General features: G+C 40.7%; 2 protein-coding genes across 2 annotated transcripts in view; one reads left to right on the top strand and one right to left on the bottom strand.

Annotated features, from left to right (window-relative positions):
• Hmmr (hyaluronan mediated motility receptor) overlaps positions 1 to 3,668 on the bottom strand; it is a 34,224-nt gene extending 30,556 nt beyond the window's left edge. The window contains exon 1 of the mRNA XM_074057714.1: positions 3,513 to 3,668. Coding sequence (XP_073913815.1) covers positions 3,513 to 3,558 — 46 coding nt within the window. The 5' untranslated portion in view covers positions 3,559 to 3,668. The remainder of the gene's footprint in view (positions 1 to 3,512) is intronic.
• Positions 3,669 to 4,130: 462 nt separating this feature from the next.
• Positions 4,131 to 14,073, top strand: Nudcd2 (NudC domain containing 2). The gene is made up of 4 exons (XM_074057715.1): positions 4,131 to 4,383; positions 6,850 to 6,898; positions 7,105 to 7,256; positions 11,063 to 14,073. The coding sequence occupies exons 1-4, from the start codon at positions 4,195 to 4,197 to the stop codon at positions 11,144 to 11,146; spliced, it is 474 nt and encodes a 157-aa protein (XP_073913816.1). The 5' UTR covers positions 4,131 to 4,194; the 3' UTR covers positions 11,147 to 14,073.
• Positions 14,074 to 15,063: the final 990 nt, after the last annotated feature.

The following is a 15,063-nucleotide window of genomic DNA, read 5'->3' as shown; positions in this document are numbered from 1 at the left end:
TGTCTGGGCTACAAGCGAGACCATGTCTCTAGAAGAAGAAAAAAAGTAAAATCTTTACACTGTGCAGTCTCACTAAAAATGTAGTCCTAAATATGAAGGCATTTCAGAGTGCTTACGCATATTATTATCAGCAATAATAAAAATATTATTAGCAGAAAACTTCTTTAGCTGGTTTGAATCCAACAATTAAAGCTATTTACTTCAGTCGAGAATCTCATGCACAAAAAGGAACAGGAAGGAGTATTGACCATTCCATAGCAACTACTGTTGTCCCCTAAGTACTCTTCAAATGACAGGGGCTTATTAATGGATCTTGACAAGCATTTAAAACAAAGTGAAATACAACAGAAAATATCAGGATGACATACAGGTTAGACATTATTTTGTAGAGTTTTTCAGTTATATTTGTAGAAATACTAAACAATATCTTAGGCAGAAATATAAAATGTGTATCTCATTCTGATATATGGTTTAAAAAGTATTAAAGTGACTGTTGATCTTGGCGAGGTCAGAATTCCTACATGTCACCAACTGTTTACACCCTAAAGTGAACAGTGAGGTGACAGGGGTTCCCTAAAATCAGCCTAAGTGTGGATTACCTATTTTATTCACTTGGGATAGAGAAAGAAGGTAATTGGGACATACAGTACTTGAAAAGTGAAAAGACTTCAGATAAAACTTCTACCACTACTTGCTTTTTGGGGGGAAGAGAACAGGGGTTGTCATCCTTTGCTGTTATTAGAGATGCTTCTGTGGAAAAGTGTAGGAATCACTGCTGTAAGCTGGCAAACATCCAGGGAAAAAAATCCAAATTCTAGTATTCTAGTCCTCACTGAGCCCATACTTTCTTCTTCTTTTTTTTTTTTTCTTTTTTTAATGATGCCCTCAATATGGATTTTTTTTTTTTTTTTGGCAGTGCTGAGGTTTGAACTTAGGGCCTCACACTTGCTAGGCTGGCACTCTTATCACTTGAGCCACTCCACCAGCAGAGCCCATACTTTCAAAGAACTTAAGGACTAGTAAAAGTAGGACAGTGGTCAGTGACTAAGCAGCATCATCCAAGTTGTGAACAATTAAGACGACTATACTGAAAAACTCTTCCCTAAGGATTCTAGTCAAATTTTAGTTATGGGGATTTGGATTCAAGAAGAACTAGGTCAAGTCCCAGCCTGTGCACTTACCAACACTGTTTAAGAGATTGTGGCAAATGCAATTTTCTGTGCAGTTTCCTTGCCAGCACTTGCATGTACTAGATCACTGATACAACCTGTTAGAAATTAGGGGAGAGAAGCTCCCACGTGATGGCACACACCCCAATCTCAGCTACTTGGAGACAGAGGCAGAACTTCGAGGCCACCCTGGGCAAAGTGAGGAGACGCTAGGAAACCCTATCTCAAGATAAAATAAAAACAAAAAGGGCTGGGAATGTGACTCAACTGGTAAGAACACTTGCCTAGACCAGCATAAGGCCCTGGTACTTCTCCCCCACCATACACACACAAAACCAACTAACCCCTCCCCCAAAAAAAGAAACAGGGTAATTCTTTTGATACTTAGGACACAATATGGTCCTTGAGTCCTTTCATTAAGAAAAGGAGCTTGTGCTGACAAACTTACTGGCCTTCCTTTGTGAACAGAGTGAGCACATTTCCATTTGTATGTTGGCTGGTAAGTTACAGATGAAATGAGTGACCACTTAATGTTGAGTATTACAATGGATAAATAGTGGGCTTTGATGTTGATGTTAGCATCTACTAACTGATACCAAGCACACCTAAGTTAATAATGCTGAGACACTGCAGCAGTTAAGAGCAGGCAATCAGACCCTAGTTCTGTAAATTTGGTTTCATATACTAGTGAGAAAATTTTAGTCCCATTGTTTTATCTTTTCACTTACTTTAAAAAGAATTAAATTTTAACTGATGCACAAAACACATAAGTTGTATATATTTATGGAACACCATGTGGCATTTCCAGACGTGTATATATGGTGTAATGTTTAAATTAGGATTAACATCTCTCTCGTTGTTTCTTTTCCTTGGTGGTGTTTGGGTTTGAACTGCCTCAAGTTTACTAGGCTGGCACTCTATCACTTAAGCCACTCCACCAACCCCGTTTTGTGTTGGGTGTTTCTGAGATAAAGCTGTGCTCCTCCTGTGCAGCTAGGATTACAGGCCTGAGACACCCAGCCTCATTGTTTCTTAATGGTGAAAACACTAAAATCCATTCTAGCTTTTTGGGATATACAGAACATTACTATTATCTAGAGTTGAATTACTGTGTCCCAAAGTAAGTTGCAGTGTTTTACCAATACAACAGTGAATAGGATTACCCAGGGGTTGTTGGGAAATTAAAAAGCAACAACTGATGCATATCAATAGTACGTTGGTTGTGGTATGTGATGGTAGTTACTTCTACTTATGCTGCATTCTTATTTGGGTGGTACTGGGGTTTGAACTCAGGGCCTCAGCTTGCTAGCCAGGCTCTCCAGCACATGAGTCACGCCCCAGCCCACTTAGCTCTCAGTTTTTGGATAAGGTCTAAGGTTTTCGCCCAGCACCCAACGGTCCTGTGGATGTAGCTAGGGAGACAAGTGCGCAGGCGCTACGCACCCAGCTCTCATTGGTTGAGATGAGAGAGAGGAGAGAGAGAGGGGAGAGAGAGATAGAGGAAGAGAGAAGGGAGAGAGGAAGAGAGAAGGGAGAGAGGAAGAGAGGAAGAGGGAAGGGAGAGAGAGAGAGAGGAAGAGAGAAGAGAGAGAGGGAGAGAGAGGAGAGACAGGGGAGAGAGAGGGAGAGGATAGGGAGAGAGGAGAGGGAGAGAGAGGGAGGAGAGAGAGAGAGAGAGGAGAGACAGAGGGGAGAGAGAGGGAGAGAGAAGAGGGAGAGAGAGGAGGGAGAGAGGAGGGAGAGAGGGGAGAGAGAGAGAGAGGGAGAGAGAGGAGAGACAGAGGGGAAGGGAGAGGATAGGGAGAGAGAAGAGGGAGAGAGGGGAGAGAGAGAGAGAGGGAGAGAGAGGAGAGACAGAGGGGAGAGAGAGGGAGAGAGGAGAGAGAGAGGAGAGAGAGAGGAGAGAGAGAGAGAGAGAGAGAGAGAGGAGACAGAGAGGGGAGGCAGAGAGAGAGACCCGTCTAAACTTCTGTCCTCTGTACTCCCGGCGGCCTGGATTCCAGGCGTTGTCCGCGCTGCTCTCTAACTTGACCCCACAGCGGCTTCCCCTCACCCTTCAGGCCGAGCGGCAGGCGTCCCCAAGCCCGGGCGAGAACGCGCCGCCGAGCGCCTGCGCCACGCCGGCCAGGCCGGGGCCAGCTCCGGGGGGCAGGGGCTGCTTCGCTCTCGGGTGCACCCGGCATCCCGACGCCGCTCGCACGTGTGACGTGCATTTAATAAAGACAGAGAGCCCCATTCCGCCCGAAAATGGCCTCTGGCTCGCCGCCGGGGAAGGAGACCAAGGAGGGCGAGGGGGGTCAGAACGTCTCCCATTCCCGCCCTGCTCCTCCCCGCCGTACGCACCGGAAGGGTCATTGAATCTTTTCAGGGGCGCCTTAGAAAAAGACATTCTGGCGGCCACCGGCTCCAAATGCAAAAATCGCTCAGGAATTGCCGGCGGACCATCACTGCCTGCGCATTTGAATTCGAATCGCCTAGCACAGACTCCGCCCACCCCGACGTAAGCCAATTGGAAAGCTGACAGCCGGAGGCTGACCAATCCATTACGGGGACAGCAGTGGAGTATGCGCAGTAGGGTCTTCTCACATCCAATTAGGTGACCTGTACGATTAGACTGCCAGCCAATAGGAGGCCGTTACTCTTCGCCGCAACCCCGCCCAATCATTTCTAACGACGCTCAACCGTAACTTGTGCAGGAGCGGCAGTTGCGCAAGCGCACCTCTCAACTGGCGAGTTCTAGATCTCTCATTTTGGCGTCATATACGTGAGCGGGTGATGCCTGCCTGACTGGTTCCAACCCTCCCTCATCGTTCTTTGGATGTCAAGTTTTCTGGGTCTTTCTAAACGGATCCTGTCAGTGTCCTAAATGGGCTTTGAAAGGGGAAAACGAACTCCCACGGAGGACGGGGCTTGGGCTCCTGCGCATGCGCAGTGACCCGAGCGAGGCCGCGGCGTCACCCGAGCGTGGGGGGCGCGCGCACGCGCACGGCGCGCTGGTGCGGCCGTACCGGGAGGTGCCTGTAGCATGTCAGCCCCGTTTGAGGAGCGCAGTGGGGTGGTTCCGTGCGCGACGCCGTGGGGCCAGTGGTACCAAACCTTGGAGGAGGTGTTCATTGAAGTTGAAGTGCCGCCGGGCACCCGCGCCCAGGATATCCAGTGCGGGCTGCAGAGCCGGCACGTTGCGCTGGCCGTGGGCGGCCGCGACATCCTGAAGGTAGAGGCACAGGTCGGGCTGGGGCTCCGAGTCTTCTCCCCGACCCCGGGGGACAGGCGGGAAAAGCGGGAAAATGGCCTTGGTTTGGTCTGATAGGAGCATATATCCAGTGGCGGAAATGTGTGAAGATCTCATTTTATTTTTTATTTTTTTTGGTGGAACTGGGATTTGAACTCAGGGCTCCTTGCTTACAAAGCGGGTGCTCTACTGCTTGAGCCACTCCTTCAGCCCGTTTTTGCGCTGGTTATTTCGGAGATGGGCTCTCGGGAATTACGCCCCCCAGGTGACCTCTGATCGCGATGCTCCCACGTGGCGAGGGTTCCAGGCGTGCACCGTCGCGCTTCTTTTCCGGCTTATCTCACTAATAAGTCAGCCTGCTTCTGCTTATTCCTTCGAGGGTCCTCTCTGGGAACAGCTTAACAGGTACTGCACGTGAGCTGTGTTCCAGGGATCAAGGCCAGGAGATCGGTGGCCTCCGTTCATAGTTAGTAAAGGTGTCCCAGGTGTAGGAAAGTACATCAGAGAGAGGCTAGGGTAACAGGAGGCGGGTTTGGAGGCCATGTCAGTGTTTACTTTCTCATCTAAAACTAGAAATTCTCCTGCAAGTTTGTGAGGAGGTCAAGGAGACAGTGAAGAGATGTGTGGATGCAGTAATTAGGGCCTGTTTTGTTTTGTTTTCCCGATGCCCTTTGAATCCGAGGCCCACTTTGTCATGTTAATTCTATATTAAAGCTCAATTAAGATTTTGAAGTTGGATTTCATTCTCAGGTCGATGCCCTAGATGTTTAATGGCCCCTTAGGGCAGCGTGAAGGGATAACACACGGTGGGATACCGGCTCTGCTAAGGCTCTGGTTTTGTGGCCTTGGATTAGAGGTTGCGTCTCAGGTGGCCTCCTCCTCGTCGGGGACATGGTCATTACGGTCAGCTGTCATGGGCGGGCTGGTTTGGCAGAGCGGGGTCTCCACCTCACTGAAGGACTTGGACTATGCTGGGCCTGTCAAGAAGCCCACACTGCAGTTCAGCTCCTGTTTTGCAGAAGTGCTGGGAGTGCTGAGAAGGTTCATGGGAAGGACGTTGGTTTTTGTCCACTCGGATGACAGTGACTTCAGAATAGCTGTACAATTCAGTTTCCTGAGTTAGGGTTTAAGATGGTAATTCAGATTTACTTTAGAAAGTTTACTAATGTAAATTTAGCAAAAACTGTGGGACTTTTAGATGTACATATGTACCAGTAGGATTTTTTTTTTCATTAGTATGAACATTTTAAAAAGAAAAGGCTAGGGTGCTGTAGGTGTGGCTCAAGCAGTAGGGGAAAAAAGTACAAAGTTTATAGATTATTGTGGTGACATTTTAATTTCATTTTCTGTAAATTCAGTTTGTCAACAAATTAAAATATTTTTGAGACTGTATCTTTTTTTTTTTTTTTGGTGTTCCTGGGGTTTGAACTCAGGGTCTTGTACTTGCTAAGCAGGAGTTTTCTTTCACTTGATTTAATGAAATCCTCCGATTTCATTAAAAGAGTTTGAAAAATTGTATGGTGAGAATACTGTGCAGATATGTATGCAAATGGGAAAATGTTAACTATTCCAGGAATGGGAGGAGGGAGGTAAAGGAGAATGATGGAGGGGGTAAATTTGACTGTGGTGTATTTGATGTATTGTAAGTACTTTTGTAAGCATCACACTGTACCCTCAGCATGACAGTTTCAAAAAGAAAAATTAGTCATAGCTAGTCTAACATCAAATCTACATAAGCTTTAAGCTTTTTTAAAAATATCAATTGCCTAACAAAAAAGATTGAACCAGTTTTTTTTAAAGTTTCTTTTAAAAGATAGCATTTCTGCCAGGTGTGCTGGTACATGCCTGTAGCCCCAGCTACTCCGGGAAGTAGAGGTAGGAGCAGAACAAAAGCACAAGACTTTATCTGAGAAACAAACTAAAGCAGAAATGGTTGGGAGGTGAATTAAGTGTTAGAGCGCTTGCTTAGCAAGTGTGAGGCTCTGAGTTCAAACCCCAGTACTGCCCCCCCCAAATTATATGTGTGTGTGCATATATATATATAGCATTTCTTAATTTTAGCAGATCCCTTCTCATAGTTCATTTTAATTGGTAAAATTGAAGCATTTTATGTGTTATTTTCACATTTGGCCAAAATGATCAGTAGTGTTTCACCATGTAACAATTAAGGTGACCTCATCTTTCTTTTGAAAATGCTGTGTTTTTTGTTGTAGTAAATATTCCAAATTCTTTAAACTGGGTTCTGTATAACTCACTAGGAAGAAGCATAAGAGCACTTAGAAATGTGGTAAAATGGTATAAGATGTAGCTTAGGTTGAAATTAGTTACATGTTAATCATGAAAGCTTTATAAAACTTGATGAAATGCTATATTTTTAGTACCTCATGTTTATTTTTTGTTTTTTTGCATTATAAAATTTGTGTAAGCATTCCTATGTTTATTTTTCAGGGCAAACTCTTTGATTCTACAATAGCTGATGAGGGAACATGGACTTTGGGTAAGAATACTTCATAGAATCTCTTAAAATTAATTCTGTGTTGGTTGTTAGTAACTTTCTCCCTTTTTTATCAAGTCCTTTTGTCTTTGTAGCTTTGAAAGACAGAAATGTGTTTAAAAAATTGTCAAAATTGCCTAATGAGTCTTAAAAAATAAAAAATTCAATGATGAATTCTAATTGCTTTGTAACTTTTTTTTTTTTTTAAGAGGATAGGAAAATGGTCCGCATTGTTCTTACAAAGACAAAGAGAGATGCAGCAAATTGCTGGACTTCCCTTCTGGAATCTGAATATGCAGCTGACCCTTGGGTACAAGACCAAATGCAGAGAAAGCTAACGTTAGAGAGATTCCAGAAAGAAGTAAGTCAGAGGAGTACATAAGTACCTGTAGTTAAAGAATCTAACTATCATAAATTAATTTTACTGTTTGAAATTAAAGCTCAAATGTGGTTATAAGAAGTTATGAAAATTCTTTGGAGGAATACTGAAAGTAAATGGTGGCAAGAATGGTATATGTGTGGACTTCTAATGTTTCTTCTTGAGAAGGATGTTTGCACTCCTGTGATATTTGTACTGCTGTGATATCTGAGTTTATGTTTACTTAGTGCACACCACCAATTCATAAAAAATTATAAAAATTGAGCCAATATAGACTTACATAGTATTAAAAAAGTGAATGGTTCCTTCACTGTCATTCCCCCATTCCATACCTCTGTCTCATTTTCATTTTATTTATTAGCCTTTTTGTTTCCTTTTTAACATAAATGGAGGCTCACACTGTGTTTACTGCTTTTACTGTTGTTCTTTCCTTTAATAGTATGTCATGGGTCTCTTTCCCTTCTACGGCGTACAGGTAAAACTTATTCCTTGCTTTAGTTGTTTAGTTTGAATGTATCGTAATGACTTCTTTAACTCTTTCTCTTTGATATGATTTTGATTTCTCTATTATTTTTTTTTTTGTTCTATTTTTCTCTATCTTAAACAAACTTGTACATTCATCTCTGAAACTGTTCAAGTCTTCCAAGATAGGTATCTTTTTTTTTTTTTAATTCATATGTGCATACATTGTTTGGGTCATTTCTCCCCCCTTCCCCTACACCCTCTGTTACCCCCCCCACCTCTCACTACCAGGCAGAAACTATTCTGCAATTATCTCTAATTTTGTAGAAGAGAGAGTATAAGCAATAATAGGAAGGAATAAGGGTTTTTGCTGGTTGAGATAAGGATAACTATACAGCGGGTTGACATGCATTGATTTCCTGTACATGTGTGTTACCTTCTAAGTTAATTCTTCTTGAACTAACCTTTTCTCTAGTTCCTGGTCCTCTTCTCCTATTGGCCTCAGTTGCTTTAAAGTATCTGCTTTAGTTTCTCTGCGTTGAGAGCAACAAATGCTATCTAGTTTTTTGGGTGTCTTACCTATCCTTATACCTCCCTTGTGTGCTCTTGCTTTTATCATGTGATCAAAGTCCAGTCCCCTTGTTGTGTTTGCCCTTGATCTGATGTCCGCATATGAGGGAGAACATACGATTTTTGGTCTTTTGGGCCAGGCTAACCTCACTCAGAATGATGTTCTCCAATTTCATCCATTTACCAGCGAATGATAACATTTCGTTCTTTTTCATGGCTGCATAAAATTCCATTGTGTATAGATACCACATTTTCTTAATCCATTCTTCAGTAGTGGAGCATCTTGGCTGTTTCCATAACTTGGCTATTGTGAATAGTGCTGCAATAAACATGGGTGTGCAGGTGCCTCTGGAATAACCTGAGTCACATTCTTTGGGTATATCCCCAAGAGTGGTATTGTTGGATCAAATGGTAGATCAATGTATAGCCCTCCAAATTTTTTCCCAGAGTGGTTGTACTAGTTTACATTCCCACCAACAGCCTAAGAGGATTCCTTTTTCCCCACATCCTCGCCAACACCTGTTGTTGGTGGTGTTGCTAATGATGGCTATTCTAACAGGGGTGAGGTGGAATCTTAGTGTGGTTTTAATTTGCATTTCCTTTATTGCTAGAGATGGTGAGCATTTTTTCATGTGTTTTTTGGCCATTTGAATTTCTTCTTTTGAGAAAGTTCTGTTTAGTTCACGTGCCCATTTCTTTATTGGTTCATTAGTTTTGGGAGAATTTAGTTTTTTAAGTTCCCTATATATTCTGGTTATCAGTCCTTTGTCTGATGTGTAGCTGGCAAATATTTTCTCCCACTCTGTGGTGTTCTCTTCAGTTTAGAGACCATTTCTTTTGTTGAGCAGAAGCTTTTTAGTTTTATGAAGTTCCATTTATCTATGCTCAAGATAGTCATCTTTAAGATAACATCTAGGAGAAGAATTACTTAAAGAAGTTTTAGTGGATAATTTCCTTCTATTTCATGGTGATTTTTAAATGTCTGTCCAGACTTTTCTCTTGGATTTTGGATCTGCATGTCCAGTTACCTATTCAGCATTTCTACTTGGCTAACTAACAGACATATCAAATTCAACATGTCCAAACTGAGCACCTGAATTTCCCTCGCAGAGTTGTTCTATGTTCAGTCTTCTTACCGCAGTTCATGGAGACTAGTTTCGGGAGCAAAAAAAATTTTTAAATTTGTAAACATCTTTGATTCCTACCTCACTCACACCTTGCCCATTTTGTTACTAAATCCACTTGTGTTCTTTTCCATTTGTATCCAGAATTTGACCACTTCTCATCACCAACTCTACTATAATCACTCTGATCAGGGTCATTTCATGTGTGTTGTCTGGATTTCTTCAATTACATTCTGGTCTCCTGTTTCTACTCTTGCATAGCCACACTCCTCTCAAAATATCATGTAGAGACGTCCTTTTAAAATGCAGATGACATCATGCCACTTCTCAGAACTCTGTAAGTTGTTCCTCTTCTGTAGTAATCTGATGGCTGGCCTCTTCTTTTTTACTGATGTCCTCCTCTGTCATTCTGTTATAGTCATAACTGGCCTGTCTGCTGATTCTTAAACATGATAAACTGTTCCTTTGAGGTCTTTCCGACTAGAGTGCTCTCCCATAGTGTGACTGACTTCTTCACTGTTTTCAGCTCATTTCAATGAAATACATTTTGATTATCCCATTTAATGCAATAATTTTCTCCCATTCCCTTATCCTGTGCTACTTTTTATTTATTTTTTCTACAGCACTTATGAACTTTTAACACACTAGGTCAGTCACTGACAAACTAGAACCTGTGGGCCAAATTCAGCCCATGGTCTCCTTTTGTAGTTAAAGTGTTACTGCTACACATCTGTGCTCATTTGCTTTATATTATTTTCTGCACAGCAGTTTCATGTTGAGTGTTGTTGAGCATTTATAACAGAGACTGTGGTCTGCAAAGCTTGAAGTATTTATTACCTGTTTCTTTACAGAAAACTTTGTTTATTATTTGTTTCTTCCTGCTGTAGTTTAAGCTCCACTAGAGCAGAAACCTTTGTTGTGTTTACTCTTAAGCTCCACATGCATTTAATGTTGTCTTCCAAACAGTAGAGCTAAATAAATGGATGCAGTTGCCCACTGGAAGGACTAAAATCTGAGGAAGTACTTACTGCGTAGGACTGTCTTGATTGTTAAATGTGTTAACATGTGTGTAGCTCTTAGAACCCACACTGCATATCACAGCTTCTCAAAACATGTTAGTGTCAGCCTGTCATGGTGGACATGCCTGTACGCCCAGCTACTTGGGAGCCTGTTGTGCTCTTGCAAGGCTCTGGGTTCAATACACAGCAACATCCAAACAAATAAATAAGTAAATAAATACATACATAAATAAATACGTACTATTAAAATCTGTTTACACAGGTATTTAGGTATATGTTTTTCCCCAATACTATTGGCAACATTGTAGTGTAAATCTGAAAGCTGAAATATGTCTCATTTTAAATTTCATTTTGGTGACTACAGTGAAGTGTGCTATCTTTTTTTAGGTTTTATGGTCACTTAACTTTTACTTTATTTTATTATTGTACTGGAAATACATTGCAACATTTGCAAAAGTTCTTATGATACATCATAGTTGAATTCACCCCTCCATCATTCTCCTTTACCCCTCCTTCCCCCAGGTATCTTTTCATATATTTTTGGACATTTAGATCTCCTTTTCTGTCAATTGCTTCTTATAAATCTTACTGCAATTTTTTTCATATTTTTTAGAATCCTGGTTTTGACTTCAGTGGAGCAGAAATCTCAGGAAACTACACAAAAGGTGGACCAGATTTCTCAAACCTTGAGAAATAAATGCTGTTCTGTTTTTTTTTGCTACATTCTATGGATCGTTGCAGATGTTGCCAACCTAATCCAAGCATCAGATCATGTGGTGGAAGAGAAATAGGACGTCTACAGTTAACAATCGCAAAATATGTTTAAATATGGTTCTAAAAATTGCATTCAAATATGATTTACATAGGACACGTGCCATGGAACTGTTCTGTGGATATGTGGTAACCTTTTTTTGGACTTACTTTTGCTCAGCATGAAGTTTTATATGCTGCATTTTACTGATTTCATATTTAATTGTATTTTTACTACAAAAAAAATTACAGATCATATGATATGAAGGGTGCCTTCAGGGAAAATTAAGTTTATCTTTTGTTAAGTGTGATGCAGGAATAGGAATTGTGTACCCCTTTGTTTATATACCCCAGATCACGCAAGGAAACTGTAATACTGAAAAAAAATGTTAAGAAAGGAAAACATTTCACAAAGATATTTTGGGTAAATTAATGTTGAAAGTTAATGAAAATTCTTAATTAGCATATTATTCCTTACGGGATTACTTTATGTGAAGAAATTGGAAGAGTAATTAGAAGCTTAACTATATGAGTGAATTAATACAAAAGGAAGCAGCTAAGTGAGTGTGGTTATTGGTGTGTCCTGTGTGAGGGGCAGAGAGCAGTTCACATCACTGACTCTTAAGTCAGTGGCATCATTGCGATGTTAGTGATCCAAATGTATAGATGGGAATTATCTACTCAAGTTTTCTTTCACTCATTTTATGTCTTTTTGAATTCTTAAATAAAATAATCTCAAATGTATAGGAAACTTACAAGTGAAGTTTATAGAATATTTTTTCCTTCCCAAATTCTTTGTGAATAAATTGAAGATACATGCCACTTCTGAGTACTTTACTGTGTTTTTACTTCAAGAAAGAACGTTCTCTCCACAGCTACAGTCCAACTGCTAAAATTGTGAAATTGACATTGATGACTGTCTAGTCCTCAGGCCTTCAGTCCATTCACATTGAACTAATTGTCACAATAATGTCCTTGTGACTTGCCTTGAGATGTCAGGTATCAGTGGTTTATTTCAGGCTGGAACAGATTCTAGTTTTTTGTTGTTGATTTTCACAACCTTTGCACTTTTTAAGATTAAAGGCTAATTTTGTCTGATGTTTCTTTATAATCAGATTCAGGTCATGCATCATTGACAGGAATATGGTGGAAGTGAAGTCTTGTTATCATATCCTATCATGAATTAATAATTTCAGTTTATCCCATTGCTGGCAGTATCACTCAGATGGCCAATTAAGGTTGTGTTTGCAGATTTCTCCACTGTAAAGTACCTCTCCGCAAGAATTTTATGAGCAGGTAGTTTCAAAGTACTTCCTTGTTTCTAAGCAGAATGAGTTTATTTGTATAGCTACATAATTTTCTATTTTATTCAGTGGGTTAAAATCTATTATTCTCATTACTTTGATGCTTGAAATTTTTGTACACTGTACAGTGGAAGGACCATTCTAGGTGGCTTCTGTGTCCTTTTGACATGCTCCCATCATTATTTAAATGGTATCTTACTCTCTGGCCCAAGATACACCAGACTTACCGTGTATTCCTGCCCTAGCCCAACAGTCAGCCATTTCCCCAAAGGACCTGGGTTCTTTCTTTTTCTTGAGGTAGAGACTCACTAGATAGCCAGGCTGGCCTAGGTTGGCTTTAAACTTGAGATCCTCCCACCCCAGCCTCCTGAGTGCTGGGTTTATAGGCAGGTACCACCATGCCTAACTCAGAACTCAGATTCTCTGTAGTAGACAAGAGTGTTTAAACACCAAGCTCTGTGTGCCACTGTCTAGCTATTGTTCGTGTATATTTGGAATGCACACATTGTATCTGTATATTGAAAACCGTATGCTCACACTTAAACTTCTAGTTCCAATCCCTTGAGGATTGTTTTAGTTTTTTTCCTTTTGCATGTCTATGAGTCCTTTCAAGAGCAGTGATAAACCTGATTCCTATTGTCCTTAACATATGTGACTCCCTATGGCTGGTCATCTCCCCCTGCAAATGCCTTCGTCCTGTGAGGCTCCCGTGTCCTGTGCTGAGCTCCAGCACTTCACTCTGGGCCACTGTAGCCTGCTCACTCTGTGATCCTTATTTTGCTCATTCTACCCAGTAATTTTTGGAATGGATTTTTGGGGAAGAGATTTTTTTTCTTTTATTTGGCTTTTTTTAACATAATTTTTGTATTTTGAATAAGCATAGAGAAAAATTATAACTTTCTGGTGTATAATTTGATGAATTTTAGCACATACATAGGTATATGTGAACACTTTTGCAATTACCCTAAAATAGTCCAGTGACCTGACAAATACTAAAATGCTTTCTATTAGCCGAAATGTCCTATACCCAGCCTCCTTTAAACTTTGGAAATCACTAATCTAGTTTGTATGGTCTTATCTTTTCAAGAATATATAATATAAATGGAATCATAACCTTTAAAAATTAGGTTTATTGAAACAATTCACATACAGTACATTTACCCATTCAAGGTATAATTATGCACAGTGAATGCCACCGTCACCATACTCAATTTTAGAGCAGTTTCATCTCAAGTAGGAACCTTGTACCCTTTAGCTGTCATCTCTTTCCTCCCCCCAACTCTCCATCAGCCAACAACCACTAATTCTCTGTTGCATAGATTTTTCCTGTAGACATTTTGTATATGTGCCATGATACAATATGTGGCATTTGGTTACTGGATTCTTTAACTTAATGTGCTTTAGAGGTTCATCCGTATCTAGCATATGTACTGATGTCATTTTTGTGTTTGAATAATATCCCATTGTATGATTCTGTCACACTTCGTTAAATCTGTAAGTTGGATGTTTGGGATGTTTCTATCTTTTGGTTATGCTAAACAATGCTGCTATAAAAATTTATGTACAAGTTTTTATGTGTATATGTGCTTTCTTTCCTAGGACTAGAATTTTTAGGTTGTACCATAATTCTTATGTTTATTCATTTGAGAAATTCAGTTTATTTTCCAAAGCAGCTGCATGGTTTTATATTCCCAACAGTGTCTTAAGGTTCCAGTTCCTCCACATCCAGGTTGACACTTGTTTTGTTGTTGCTGTTTAGTGAAAGTGATAGTTAAGTTTATTAGAAAAGGAATACATGTTTAATAGACTGCAAGCAGATAGTCTCTAGAGTGAGAAAGAGAACCACTTTTTAATTGTACTCATTTTGTGAGTATGAAGTGGTATCTCTGTAGTTTTTATTTACCTTTCCCTACAGACTCTTAGCAGTCATTGTTGTGCTTATCGATCATTTGTGTTTTCCTCAAATGGTTATTCAAATCCTTTTTCTATTTTTAAATTGAATTGTCTTATTTATTTTTTTTCATTTTTCTTTTATTATTCATATGTGCATACAAGGCTTGGGTCATTTCTCCCCCCTGCCCGCACCCCCTCCCTTACCACCCACTCCGCCCCCTCCCTCTCCCCCCCACCCCCTCAATACCCAGCAGAAAATTTTGCCCTTGTTTCTAATTTTGTTGCAGAGAGAGTATAAGCAATAATAGGAAGGAACAAGGGTTTTTGCTGGTAGAGATAAGGATAGCTATACAGGGCATTGACTCACATTGATTTCCTGTGCGTGGGTGTTACCTTCTAGGTTAATTCTTTTTGATCTCACCTTTTCTCTAGTACCTGTTCCCCTTTTCCTATTGGCCTCAGTTGCTTTAAGGTATCTGCTTTAGTTTCTCTGCGTTAAGGGCAACAAATGCTAGCTAATTTTTTAGGTGTCTTACCTATCCTCACCCCTCCCTTGTGTGCTCTCGCTTCTATCATGTGCTCATAGTCCAATCCCCTTGTTGTGTTTGCCCTTGATCTAATGTCCACATATGAGGGAGAACATACGATTTTTGGTCTTTTGGGCCAG

Source organism: Castor canadensis, chromosome 16, assembly GCF_047511655.1.
Source record: "Castor canadensis chromosome 16, mCasCan1.hap1v2, whole genome shotgun sequence".
In the NCBI taxonomy this organism is placed as follows: Eukaryota; Metazoa; Chordata; class Mammalia; order Rodentia; family Castoridae; genus Castor; species Castor canadensis.
This window is presented reverse-complemented; position numbering and strand designations above follow the sequence as displayed.

Coding starts and splice junctions, on each gene's coding strand:
- Nudcd2 (XM_074057715.1), top strand. CDS start 4,195: ATGTCAGCCCCGTTTGAGGAGCGCAGTGGGGTGGTTCCGTGCGCGACG. Junction 4,384..6,849: donor GCGGCCGCGACATCCTGAAG/GTAGAGGCACAG, acceptor TTTATTTTTCAG/GGCAAACTCTTTGATTCTAC. Junction 7,257..11,062: donor TAGAGAGATTCCAGAAAGAA/GTAAGTCAGAGG, acceptor CATATTTTTTAG/AATCCTGGTTTTGACTTCAG.